Source organism: Carcharhinus amblyrhynchos, chromosome 13, assembly GCF_965287045.1.
Source record: "Carcharhinus amblyrhynchos chromosome 13, sCarAmb.v2.hapA, whole genome shotgun sequence".
In the NCBI taxonomy this organism is placed as follows: domain Eukaryota; kingdom Metazoa; phylum Chordata; class Chondrichthyes; order Carcharhiniformes; family Carcharhinidae; genus Carcharhinus; species Carcharhinus amblyrhynchos.
The window spans coordinates 17143821-17157368 of record NC_137336.1 but is presented as its reverse complement, the minus strand read 5'-3'; the positions used below and the strand labels follow the sequence as shown (position 1 = coordinate 17157368).

Genomic DNA, 13548 nt, shown 5'->3' with positions numbered 1-13548 from the left:
CACCCAGGCCCTATTCCTGTAACCCCACTTATTTACCCTGCTAATCCTCTGACACTAGGGTCAATACAGCATGGCCAATCAACCTAATCCACACGTCTTTGGACTGTTGGAGGAAACCAGAGCACGTGGAGGAAACCCACGCAGACGTGGGTAGAATGTGCACATTCCACACAGGCAGTGACCCAAGGCTAAAATTGATCCCAGGTCCCTGGCGCTGTGAGGCAGAAGTGCTAACCACTATGCCACAGTGCCACCCTCAGTGTTAACAGATTCTAAACCACTGGAGTCTTCTTGCTTTTTATGCTTCCCTTTTTCCAGCTTATCCACCAAGGAACTGCCTCCTGATAACTATTCAATGACTATACTTTTTAAAATTTCTCTTTGCATGGCTCTTATTGTTCCATGCTAACGCCCTTCTCCAATTTAATCATTCTGTACACTCCACTTAATCATTTTCCATTTTATCCTATTCCTTTGAGTGCGGTTGTTTTTAACTCCTTCGTTTTTCCCTGTATTTTGTTCCTTTTTAAATGCTGCTCCTCAGTAATATTTGAAGAAGAGTCCATACTCCGATCTGGGGAAGCAATAATAATAATATTAATATTACCTAGTGGTATTATTATCAGACTATTATTCCAGAAACTCAGCTAATGATCTGGGGACCACGGTTCGAATCCCGTCATGGCACATGATGGAATTTGAATTCAATTAAAAATATTTGGAATTAAGAATCTACTGATGACCATGAAATCATTATCAATTGTCAGAAAAAACCCATCTGTTTCACTAATATTCTTGAGGGAAGGAAACCTGCCATCCTTACCTGGTCTGGCCAACATGTGACTCCAGAGCCACAGCAATATGGTTGACTTTCAACTGCCCTGAGGCAGCTAGGAATGGACAACGAATACTGGCCAACTAGCGACACCCCGTCCCATGAATGAATAATTTTAAAAAATCATGCCCCCAGTAATGGGCCTGTTTATTTTTCTACTCGATGTTAAATGCTCCTTGTGTACCTTGGGTCATGACCCTGCTTGACTTATCATCAGTGAGAGATTAAAAAGCATCAGCTGAGCAGGATTGGATAAGATGGCCACAGCAGCCTTAACGCAGGCTGCTTTAGCTGGTCCTCCAGTGAGCTCACTCTGTGCCTCTCGTTTGCTGCGTTAGATTGACTATCTGCTCCTTGTTCCAGAGTCAGGCCAGTAGCGAATTGGAGGACCAGCTGAGGTCCGCATCGAGCGTCACGGAGCTGATGGACATTTTCTATCCAGAATACAGGAAGATCCACGAGTGTCTGCAGAGGAAAATCCACGTTGTGCAGCCTGCAATGACAGAGGCCGAAGAACTGGAATGGAAGGAGGCAGCTGCGTTTACATTGTCGTGGGAAGACGATGATATAAAAAGTGAGGAACATTCATGCTTCATTTGTTAAGTTAGGATTTATACAACATCAGGGCCTCCCAATTGAAGTTTAACACTGCAACTAAGACACTGTGAAAATTCCCTAGTCAACCCACTCTGGCGCCTGTTCCGGGTGCACCCAAGAGAGAATATAGCATGGCCAGCTGAGTGTTACAGGCAATGAAGTACTTCATCAGTGTTGACCCTGCTGTAGAGGACTGATGCATCCAATTTCTTGTCTTTCTAGAGCAGAAGGAGGCCATTTGGCCCATCAAACTTACACCAAAAGCAGTCCCACCCAGGCCCTATCCCTGTAGCCCCACGTTGTTACCCTGCTAGTCCATCCTTGGAATGTGGGAGGAAACCAGAAAAGCTGGAGGAAACCCATGTAGACATGGGGAGAATGTGCAAACTCCACACAAAGCTCCATCCAAGGCCGGAATCGAACCCGGGTCCGTGGTGCTGTGAGGCAGTACTGCTAACCACTGTGCCATTGTGCCGCCCAAGATCCTGCATATGCCTGACAGTGGGATTTCCTTAGAAACTGGTGCAGAAAAGACTATCCAAAGGGAAACTGATAGGATAGATGAGAGAAACTATTTTTCCTGGCTAAGGTATCTAGGACCAGAGGACACAATCTGAAACTTAGAGCTTAATTCTAAAGAATGAAGTTAGAAAACTCTTCTACACATAGAAGTTTGGGACTTTCTTCTACAAACAGTAATTGATGTTAGGTTAGTTATTAATTTAAAATCTGAGATTGATAAATTTTTGCTAACCAAAGGTTTTAAGTGTTACTGAGTAAAGCACAGATCAGCTGAGATCTCATTGAATGGTAAAACTGGCTCATAGGATAAGTGGCCAACCCTCTATCCTATATTGCACTGAGCTGGTGCTTCTACACATTGTGTAATTGAATACTATAACCCAGGCTCATTGGCTTCCCTCTGTCCTTAGTTTCCCATGGAATAGCCGAAGTAGTACATTATGTTGGTAGAGGGAAGAGATCTGCAAACACAAGTTGCATTCTCTGAAACCATTGAAAGCAAGACCTGTGAGGTGGATAAGGAGACGGGCCATGGCAACATGACATGGGAAGCCATTCAAGCAGAGGGAGCAAATAGGATTGTATCTACATCAGGTTTTTTGATTGGGTTTATCATTGTTACGTGTGTTAGTGTACAGTCAAAACTAATGTTTCTTGCATGCTATACAGATTAAAGCATACCATTCATAGAGGAGGAAACAAGACAGTGCAGAATGTAGTTTTACAGTTATCACTAGGATGTAGAGAAAGATCAACTTAATGCAAGGCAGGTTAATTCAAAAGTCTGGTGGAAGCGTGGAAAAGGCTGTTTTTGAGTCGGTTGGTACGTGCCCTCAGACTTTATATCTTTTTCCCGATGGAAGAAGGCGGGAGAGTCCAGGATATGGGGCCGTTGATTTTGCTGGCTGCTTTTCCGAAGTAGCAGGATGTGCAGACAGAGTCAAGGAATGGGAAACTGGCTTGCGTCACGACCATTTGTAGTTTTTTGTGGTCTTGGGTAGAGCAGGAGCTGTATCAAGCTGTGATACAACCAGAAAGAATGCTTTTTATGGTACATCTGTAAAAATTGGTGAGAGTTGTAGCTGACATGCCAAATTTCCTTAGTTTCCTGAGAAAGTAGAAGCATTAGTGGGCTTTCATAACTATAGCACCTACAGGTAGGGACCAGGGCAGCTTATTGGTGATCTGGACACTGAAAAACTTGAAGCTCTCAACCATTTTTACTTCATCCCTATTGATGTAGACAGGGACATGCCCTCTATAATGCTCCTGAAATCAATGACGATCTCTTTCGTTTTGTTGACATTGAGGAAGAGATTATTGTCATTGCACCAGTTCATCAGATTCTCTACCTCTTTCCTGTATGTGATAGTATAGTAAGGGGGATTGACACTTTTCTCCACAGCAGTGAATGAGAGTCCAGATGACTGTGTTCCCCTGTCAAGGTTTGGCCCATTTGCTCAAGGTTGGAGAGGAACTTGCAGGGCAGGGGGGGAGGATTCAGGTGTCATGGTCCATGTAGGTATCAGCATCACAAGCAGGACAAGTAAAAAAAAAAGTTCGAGAAACTTGGTGCAAAAGTAAGAAGCAGTCACATACAAATTGGCATAGGGCAAATAGGGATGAATGCATCGCTCAAAGACTGGCATGGGTGAAGTGGGCTCTGGTTCATCGGGCACTGATAACTGGGGAAAGTGGGGGCAGTACCATTGGGCAGTCTTCATTTTGAGACACATGTTCTTACAAATTGCATAACTAGAGCAGTAGAAAGGATTTAAAACTAAATATTTGGATCTGGGGATCAAATAGGAGAAGGTGCGGTATATCAAAGACTAGAGACAAGGTAAGAGAGAATGGTATTAATATGGAAAAGGATAAGCAATTCATGACAAGGAGGGATGGTGAGAATGGTTGGAATTTTACTGAACCCCCACCCGCCCCTCCTCCCCACCATGGGAACTAGGGCAGGCAAGGGACAGAGCATGGGAAGGTCCGTTGACCTCGGGTAGGATTTTACGGTTTCGGGATGAGTGAGGCTGTAAAATCCCACCTACAAGTCTAAGAGTAACCAACAGATAAGGCTAGATTACAAAAGTAATAAAAAAACAAAACTAAAGGCTTTATATCTGAATGCGCATAGCTTTCAACACAGATTAAATGAAAGCACAAATAGAAATAAATAAGTATGAGCTGATAGCCATTATGGAAAGTCTGACAACACCAGGTTTAAGTCCAACCGATTTATTTGATAGTAAACTCGCAAGCTTTCGCGGTTAAGCTCTTCTTCAGGTGAATGGAGAGTTCTCCCCATTCACTCCAGAAGTCTCCATTCACCTGAAGAATAGAGAGTTCTCTCCATTCACTCCAGAACTCTCCATTCACCTGAAGAAGAGCTTAACCTCGAAAGCTTGTGAGTTTACTATCAAATAAATCAGTTGGACTTAAACCTGGTGTTGTCAGACTTTTTACTGTGTTTACCCCAGTCCAACGCCAGCATATCCACATCATAGCCATTATGGAGACATGGCTGCAGGATGGCGTAGATTGGGACCTGAATATTGAAGGATATGTGACATTTAGAAAGAATAAGAACGTAGGAAAAGGTGGCTCTGTTAGTTAAAGACGACATTAACACAATAGTGAGGAATGACCTAAGTTCAGGAAACTAGAAGTGGTTTGGGTGAAGATGAGGAATGGTAAAGTCAAGAAATTGCTTGTAGAAGTGGTGTACAGGTGGCCTAACAGTAACCGCATGATAGAATAGAGTATCGAAGAAATAGTGACAGCTAAGTAGTGACAGCTTGTCAGAAAGGTACGGCAATTATCATGGGGGATTTTAAGCTACATACAGACCGGAATAACCAGATGGGCAAAGGTATTGTATGTGACAAATAATGTAGAATGCTTTTGGGATAATTTCATGTCCTAGAGCCAACCTGAAAGATTAGACTTGTTATTGTGCAGAGAGGATTAATTAATGAGGGTGCCCCTCGGTAGCAGTGATCAATGTATGATTGAATTTTACATTTGGTTTAAAGGAGAGAAGAGTGGTTCCATGGCTAGTATTTTAAACTTAAATAAGAGCAATTATGAGAAAATCAAAGCAGAGCTAATGAAACTGAACAAGCAATTTAGGTTAAGAGATAGGCCAACAGAATTGCCGTTCCCAATGTTTGAAGGAATATTTCAGAATACACAAAATACATGCATTCCAATGTGAAAGATTCAGAAAGTTGGATTCACCATTGGTGCTTAACTAAAAAAGTTAAATGTAGTATCAGACTTGAAGAAAAAACATATGATTGCACATTGATGAGTGGCAGTTCAGAAGATTAGACAGAATATAAAAATAAACAGCATAAATAAGTAAAAGATAAATAATGAAGGACAAATTAGTGTTCAAGGGAAAGTTAGCTAGGAATATAAAGACATAGAAACATAGAAGCAGGAGGAAGCCACTTGGATCTTCGAGTCTGCTCTGCCATTCATTACGATCATGGCTGATTGTCCAACTCAATATCCTAATCTGCTTTTTCCCCACAACTTTTGATCCCATTCACCCTAAGTGCTATACCTAGCTGCCTCTAGAATATATTCAATGTTTTAACACTAATTACTTCCTGTATAATGAATTCCACAGGCTCACCATTCTTTGGGTGCAGAAATGTTCCTCACCTCCATCCTAAATGGTCTACCCTGAATGCTCAGACTATGACCCCTGGTTCAGGACTCCCCCACCATCGGGAACATCCTTCCTGCATCTACCCTGTCTAGTCCTGTTAGAATTTTATATGTCTGTATGAGATCCCCCCTCATTTGTCTAAACTCCAGCGAAAACAATCCTAACTGAGTCAATCTCTCCTCAGACATCAGTCCTGCCATCCCCAGAATCAGCCTGGTAAACCTTTGCTGCACTCCCTCGAGAGCGAGAGCATCCTTTCAGGGAAAAGGAGACCAAAGCTGCACACAATACTCTAGATGTGGCCTCACAAGGCTCTGTACAATTGCAACAACACATCCCTGCTCCTGTACTTGCAACCCCTTGCAATGAAGGCCAACATTTGCTTTCTTTACTGCCTGCTGCACCTGCAATGCTTACCTTCAGTGACTGGAGCACAAGAACACCCTTCTCCTAGTTTACAGCCATTCGGGTAGTAATTTGCACCTTGTTTTAGTTTCCAAAGTGGATAACCTCACATTTATCCAAATTATACTGCATCTGCCATTGATTTGCCCATTTACCCAACCTGTCCAGATCATTCTGAAGGATCTCTGCAGGTAGTAAGAGTTTCTACAGATACTTAAAAAAAAGAGTTAACAAAGTGAAGGTTGGTCATGTAGAAATTAATTCTGGGGAGTTAATAATGGAAAATAAGGAGATGACAAATGAATTGACAGGTGTGTTGCATGGTCTTCATCTTTGAGGCTACAAGTAAAATTCCAGAAATAATTATAAATCAGAAAATGAGGGGGAGGGAGGAACTCGAGAAAATGACCATCACCAGGGAAATGTTGCCTGGTCTGGAGAATATTAGCTATAAGGAGAGATTGGAGAAACATGGTTTGTTCTCATTGGAACGACAGAGGTTGAGGGGGCGACCTGACAAGACTATGAGAGGCATGGACAGAGTGGATAGTCAGAAGCTTTTTCCCAGGGTGGAAGAGTCAATTACTAGGGGGCATGGGTTTAAGGTGTGAGGAGCAAGGTTTAAAGAAGATGTATGAGACACGTGGGTGCCTGGAACACACTCCTGGGGGCGGTAGTGGAAGCAGATACGATAATGACTCCTGAGGAGCGTCTTGACAAATACGCTAACAGGATGGGAATAGAGGGATATTGTCCCGGGAAGGGGAGGGAGTTTTAGTTCAGTTGGGCAGCATCGTGGGTGCAGGCTTGGAGGGCCAAAGGGCCTGTTCCTGTGCTCCAGTTTTCTTTTTTCTTTGATATTGAGTAAATTGATGGAACTGTGGGTTGACAAATCCTAATGGATTTCATCCCTGGGCCTTAAAATAAGTGGCTGATGCATTGGTTTTAACTTTCCAAAAGTCCCTAGATTCGGGGAAGGTTCCATTCAGTTAGAAAATACCAAATCTCACTCCTTTACTCAAAAAGGGAGGCAGACAGAAAGCAGGAAATTCTAGGCCAGTTAGCTCAACATCTGTCAGAGGGGAAATGTTCAAAACTATTATTAAAGAATTCGTAACAGGCTTTGGATAAATTCAAGGTAATCAGGCAGTCGATATGGTTTTGTGAAAGGAAATCATGTTTAACAAATTTCTTGGAGTTCTTTGAAGAAGTGACAGCTCCTGTAAATGCACTGTGTTCAGAATATCAGAAGGCAGTTGCTAAGATGCCTCTTCAAAGGGCATTGCCGGAAATGAAAACTCATGGTGTAGGGGGTAATATTGGTAATGGATAGAAGATTGGCTAGCTAACAAGAAACAGAGAGTAGGTATAAATGGGTCATTTTCTGGTTGGCAGGATGTGAAGAGTGGTGAGTCACAGGAATCACTGCTGGGGCTTCAAACGTTTCCAGTTTATATAAATGATTTGAATGAAGATTCTGAAGGTACGGTCGCTGAATTTGCTGATGGCATAAAGGTAGATAGGAAAATAAATTGCGACAAGGGCATAAGGCTACAAAACAGATGGGGAATAGAGGGATACAAGCAAATCAAATTTTATTTATTAGTCACAAATAAGGCTTACATTAACACTGCAATGAAGTTACTGTGGAATTTCGCCTAGTCGCCTCACTCTGGCACCTGTTTGGGTCAGTGCATCAAATTAGCATGTCTTTCAGAATGTGGGAGGAAACCGGAACACCCAGAGGAAACTCACACAATCACAGGGAGAATATGCAAACTCCACACAGACAGTGATCCAAGTGGGAATCGAACCCAGGTCCATGGAAGCAGTGCTACCCGCTGTGCCACCATGCAATCAGATGGTTGGTTGAAATAGGACAACATGATCAGCACAGTCTAGGAAGGCTGAAGGGCCTATTCCTGTGGTGTACTGTTCTTTGTTCTAAAAGTATGCAGATAGGTTAAGTGAGTGGGCAAAATTCTGAAAAATGGAGTAGTTTGGAAGGGCAGATTAATAAAAGAGGTAGATGATCTGAACAGTGAAACATTGCAGAGCCCTGAGATGCAGAGGGATCTGAGTGCCCTGGTACATGAATCACAAAATGTTTGTATACGGGAGCTAGCAAATCAGCAAAGTTTATTGCAAGGGAAATTGAATACAAGAGTCATGTTTCAGTTATACAAGGCATTGGGGAGACCACATCTGCAATATATGTATATAGCATTGGTCTCCTTATTTAAGGAAAGATGTAAATGCGTTAGAAGCAGTTCAGAGAAAGTTTACTAGATTAATACCTGGAATGGGCAGGTTATCTTTTGAGGAAAGGTTAGATGGGCTTGGTTTATACCTGCTGGAGTTTAGAAGAGTAAGAGGTGACTTGGTCCTGAGGGGACTTGATAGGATGAATGTGGAAAAATATGGATAGAGACCAGATGAGGAAATGTTTTCTCAGATTTTGAGAGACTTTGGAATTTTTTTCCCCAAAAAGTGGTTGTGGCAGAACTCTTGAATATCTTTAAGGCAGAGGTAGATAGATTCTTGATAATCAAGGAACTGGAAGGTCATCAGGGGAGGCAGAAATGTGAAGGTGAGGTTCAAAACTGATTTTATTGACTGGTGGAGCAGGCTCGAGAGGGTGGCCTACTACTGCTCCTTATTCATATGTTCATACCAGTTAAGACACGCTGTTATTGTCCAGGACAATTCCAATAGATGAACAAAGATGAGAACCAGCTGGCAGATGCATCCAAATCACCTCCCCATCCTTGAAGATGGGAAATGGTGCCTGATTTCACATAAAAATGGAAATAAATTGCAATAGTGGGAAGGTGGTATTTTAGAATCAATTCTGTTTGTGATGAGATTTGACTCTGTGTTATGTGTGATCTGATAAATGATCACTGGAAGTTTTTTCAAACAAAAGTAACAACTTGTGTTTAAGTAACAATTTTGTGGTGCCCCACAGAGATGTAATGGGACAAAATACATCATTAAAGTATATCATACCATTGGTATGGAACTGTGACAAGATCAACCATTTTGGAAGGTATTTTAAAACCCAGTTGAAGTATAACTTGGCAAGACGTTTTGTTATTATAGCCTTTGCCTTTCCCCATGAAAGATCTAACTCATGCAAGCTATCTACTGTTGTCAGTGTCCTTTTATTTAAGTGCACGTTTCTCAATAAGCAACTAATAACGCAACCAAATCATTTGACAGATGTTGAACTTGAATGGGAAAAGACTCAGTGTAAGCCTAGAGAAGTGTGCTTGGATGTGGGGAAAGAGCTTGGGACTGCAACAAACAAGTTCTACAAACCTCCCTGTGTGTCTATCCACAGATGTGGAGGCTGCTGCAATAGTGAGGGACTGCAGTGCGTAAACATCAGTACTTCGTACGTGAGTAAGACGGTAAGTAACTCTTCCTACTCGGTGACTTTGAAATCTTGTGTTGCTCGACTTCCTTGTCTGAAATATTTGTTCAGTGTTGACCTGCAAGAGGCAGAGCAGCCAAATCACTAGTTAGACAAGAGGAGGGACAGAAGCTAGGGATTAAATAGATAGTGCAGGAGTTATTGAGCTGGGCAGCACAGTGGCACAGTGGTTAGCAGTGCTGCCTCACTGCGCCAAGGTTTGATTCCCAGCTTGGATCAATGTCTGTGTGGAGTTTGCACGTTCTTCTTGTGTCTGCATGGGTTTCCTCCCACAGTCCAAAGATGCATGGGTTAGGTAGATTGGCCATGCGAAATTAACTCTTAGTATCAGGGGGACTAACTAAGGCAAGTGCACGGGTTATGAAGATACGGCCTGGGTGATATTGGGGTTGGTGCAGACTCGATGAGCCAAATGGCCTCCTTCTGCATTGTAGGGATTCTATGATAATGAAAGCTTGAAAGAGCTAATAAGGTCACAGCTTTTGCATTATGAGCCTGCTTCCTGTTTTTAAATTTTGGGGGATAATTTGGAAGTTGGGCAACAATGTAAATATTGATTCAGTAGCCTGATGTACATCTCTCTGCTTTGACATTAAAAGTGGGAGAGATGAGACAGCTAGTGTTGCCCAGCAAAAATTAGCCCTTTTTTGTTTAGTTCTTGCATTTTTTCGGGTGAGTTGGTGGTTGAGTGGATTCTTCTCCTCTCTCCTTTGACTCATATGGAGTACGCATGGTGCAAAGAGCCAGACTGGCCTTGCAACTGGCTGTCCCTGAGCTAAGCAACAAGAAGGAAAAACGTACTTGAACGTGTTCTCGCAAATTGATTTGCCATAGAGACAACTGCCCACATCAGTATTGATATGGAGATGCCAGCATCGGATTGGGGTGGGCACAGTGAGAAGTCTCACAACACCAGATTAAAGCCCACCAGGTTTATTTGCTATCACGAGCTGATGAAGGAGCAGCGCTCCGAGAACTTGTGATTCCAAATAAAACTTTTGGACTTTAACCTGGTGTTGTGAAACTTCTTACCATGTCAGTATTGGTAAGAATTATCACCGCACGGTTCTTAAGGAGATCAAGTTCGATCTCCGCACTGGGGATACCTTCCAGCGTTTAGTGTGGGACTACCATTACGCTAAAAGAAATGGAACCACAGCAGATCTAGCAACTCAAAATTGGACATTCCTGAGGTGCTGCAGATCATCAGCAGCACCAGAATTATATTCACCCACAATCTACAACCTCACAAGACCAAAAGAAATAGGACCAGGAGTCAGCCATTCAGCCCTCTGAGCCTGGTGAACAATTTAATAAGATCACAGCTGATCTAACACTCACTAAGTCCACTTTCCCGCCTCATCTCCGTAACCCTTAATTCCCCTACTGATTAAAAACCTATCAATCTCAGCCTTGAAAATGTTCAAGGATTTGACCTCCAAAACTTCCTGAGCTAAAGAATCTAAAGATTCATCACTCCTTAAGAGAAGAAAATTTTCCTCAAATTCATCTTAAATGAGCACTCCCGGTGCTCATATGGCCTGGAATATTCCTCACTCTCGTTATCGTCACACCATAGGGCCAAAGCTGATTCAATGAGGAATGTGAGAGAGTATGCCAGGAGGAGGCCAACTCAGCAACAAGCTTCTCATTGATATTTGGTTTGGGTTCTGCTTGACCCACCCAGCTGCAGATCTCATAGACAAAAAATGCTGAACTGCAGAGGTGAAGTGAGAGTGATTGCCCTTGAGATCAGTATTTGTCTAAACGTGACAATAAGGAGCCCTATCAAAAAGGAAGTCAACGAGAATTAGAGGAAAACTCGCCACTGGTTCGAGTCATGTTTAGCACAAAGGAAGTTGGTTGTACCTGTTGGAGACCAATCATCACAATCTTGGAACATCATTCAGGTCATATCTTTGACCCAACCATCTTCAACTACTTCATCAATGGCTTTCCCTCCACCATAAAGTCAGAAGTGGGGATGTTTGCTGATGACTGCATTATGTTTTTTTTAATTTATTTATGGGATGTGGACATCAATGGTTAGGCCAACAGTTTTATTGCCTAGATGCCCTTGAAAAGCTGGCGGTGAGCTGCCTTCTTGAACAACTGCAGTCAGTAAGGTTAGGGAAGGAATTCCAGGATTTTGACCCAGCAACAGTGAAGGAACAGCAATGTATTTCAAGATCAGGATGGTCAATGACTTGGAGGAGAACCTCCAGGTGGTGGTGTTCTCATGTATCTGCTGCCCTTGTCCTTCTAGACGGTAATGGTCATGGGTTTGGAAGATGCTACTGAAGAAACCTTGGTGAGTTACTTGTGGTGAAAATGTTACATGCCACTTATCAGCCCAAGCCTGGATAATATCCAGGTCTTGTTGCGTTTAGACACAGTGTGTGTCAGTTCCTGGAGTCACAAATGGGGCAATCATCAGTGAACAACCCCACTTCTGATCTTGTGATGGAGAGAAAGTCATTAATGAAACAGCTAAAGATGGCTAGGCCTAAGACTGAGGCCCCTGAGGAACACCAGCAATGATGTCCTGGGACTGAGATGATTGATCTGCAATTACATCCATTTCCCTTTGTGTGAGCTATGACTCTAACCCCCTGATTCCTACTGATTCCAATATTGCTAGGGCTCTTTGAATCCATAATCGGTCAAGTCCTGCCTTGATGTCGAGAGCAGTAACTCTTACCTCACCTGTGAGGTTCAGCTCTTTTTCCATGTTTGAACCAAGGCTGTAATGAGGTCTAAAGCTGAATGACCCTCATGGAACCTAAACCAACCATCGCTGAGCAGGTTATTGTTGAGTAAGTGCTGCTTGATAGAACTGTTGGCAGCCTACTCTGTCACTTTACTGATGATCAAGAGTAGACTGACAGGGTGGTAATTGGTTGGATTGGATCTGTCCTGCTTCTTGTGTACAGGATGTACCTCAGCAATTTTCCACATTGCTGGATAGATGCCAGTGTTGTAGCTATGCTGGAACAGCTTGGCTAGGGGCATGGAAAGCTCTGGACCACAAGTCTTCAGTACTATTGCTGGAATATTGTCAGGGCCCATAGTCTTTGCAGTATCCAGTACTGTTAGTTGTTTTTTTTTTTGACATCACTTGGAGTGAATTGAATTGGCTGAAGAATGGCATGTGTGATGCTGGAGACCTGGTGAGGAGGCCAAGATGGATCATCCACTCAGCACTTCTAGCTGAAGATTGTTGTGAAGTTTTAATGTTATCATTTGCACTGATGTGTTGGGCTCTTCCATCACTGAAGACAAATATATTTGTGGCCCTTTCCCCTCCTGTGAGTTGTTCAGTCGTTCACCACCATTCACAGCTGGATGTGGCAGGACTGCAGAACTTAAATCTGATCCACCGGTTGTGGGATTGCTTAGCTGTGTCCATTACTTGCTATTTGGCATGCAAGTAGCCCTGTATTGCAGCTTCGCCAGGTTGGCACCTTATTTTTAGGTATGCCTGCTGTTGCTCTTGGCATGTCCTCCTGCGCTCCTCATTGAACCAGGATTGATTCCCTGGTTGGTGGTAACAGTAGAGTGGGGGATATGAGGTTACAGATTGTAGTTGAGTACAATTCTGCTGCTGCGGATGGCCCACAGTGTTTCATTGATGTCCAGTGTTGAGTTTCTCGAAGTTGAAGTTTATCCCATTTAGTAGGAAGCCACACCACACAATGGAGCGTATCTTCGATGTGAAGAGATGGTATTTTGCCTCCACAAGGACTGTGGTGGTCACTCATACCACTGGTGTCATGGACAGATGCATTTGTGGTAGGCAGATTGGTACAGATGAGGCCAAATATATTTTTCCCTCTTGTTGATTCCCTCACCAGCTGCCCTAGTCTACCCTTTAAGACCCAGCCAGCTCGGTCTGTGGTGATGCTATGGAGCCACTCTTGGTGACTGACATTGAGGCCTCCCACCCAGAATACATTCTGTGGCTTTGCCACTCTCAGTGCTCCCTCCAAGTGGGGTTTAAGCTGGAGTAGTATCATTTGCAGCTCCTCAGAAACTGAAACAGTCCGTATGTAGAAAACCAGGACAACAATC

The 13548-nt window shown here is 43.1% G+C and overlaps 1 protein-coding gene across 1 annotated transcript in view; it reads left to right on the top strand.

Moving 5' to 3' along the window:
- Window positions 1-13548, top strand: part of LOC145351747 (vascular endothelial growth factor C-like) — a 66213-nt gene that overhangs the window by 40084 nt on the left and 12581 nt on the right. Inside the window, exons 2-3 of the mRNA XM_080201349.1 lie at window positions 1199-1409; window positions 9264-9454. Coding sequence (XP_080057475.1) covers window positions 1199-1409; window positions 9264-9454 — 402 coding nt within the window. The remainder of the gene's footprint in view (window positions 1-1198; window positions 1410-9263; window positions 9455-13548) is intronic.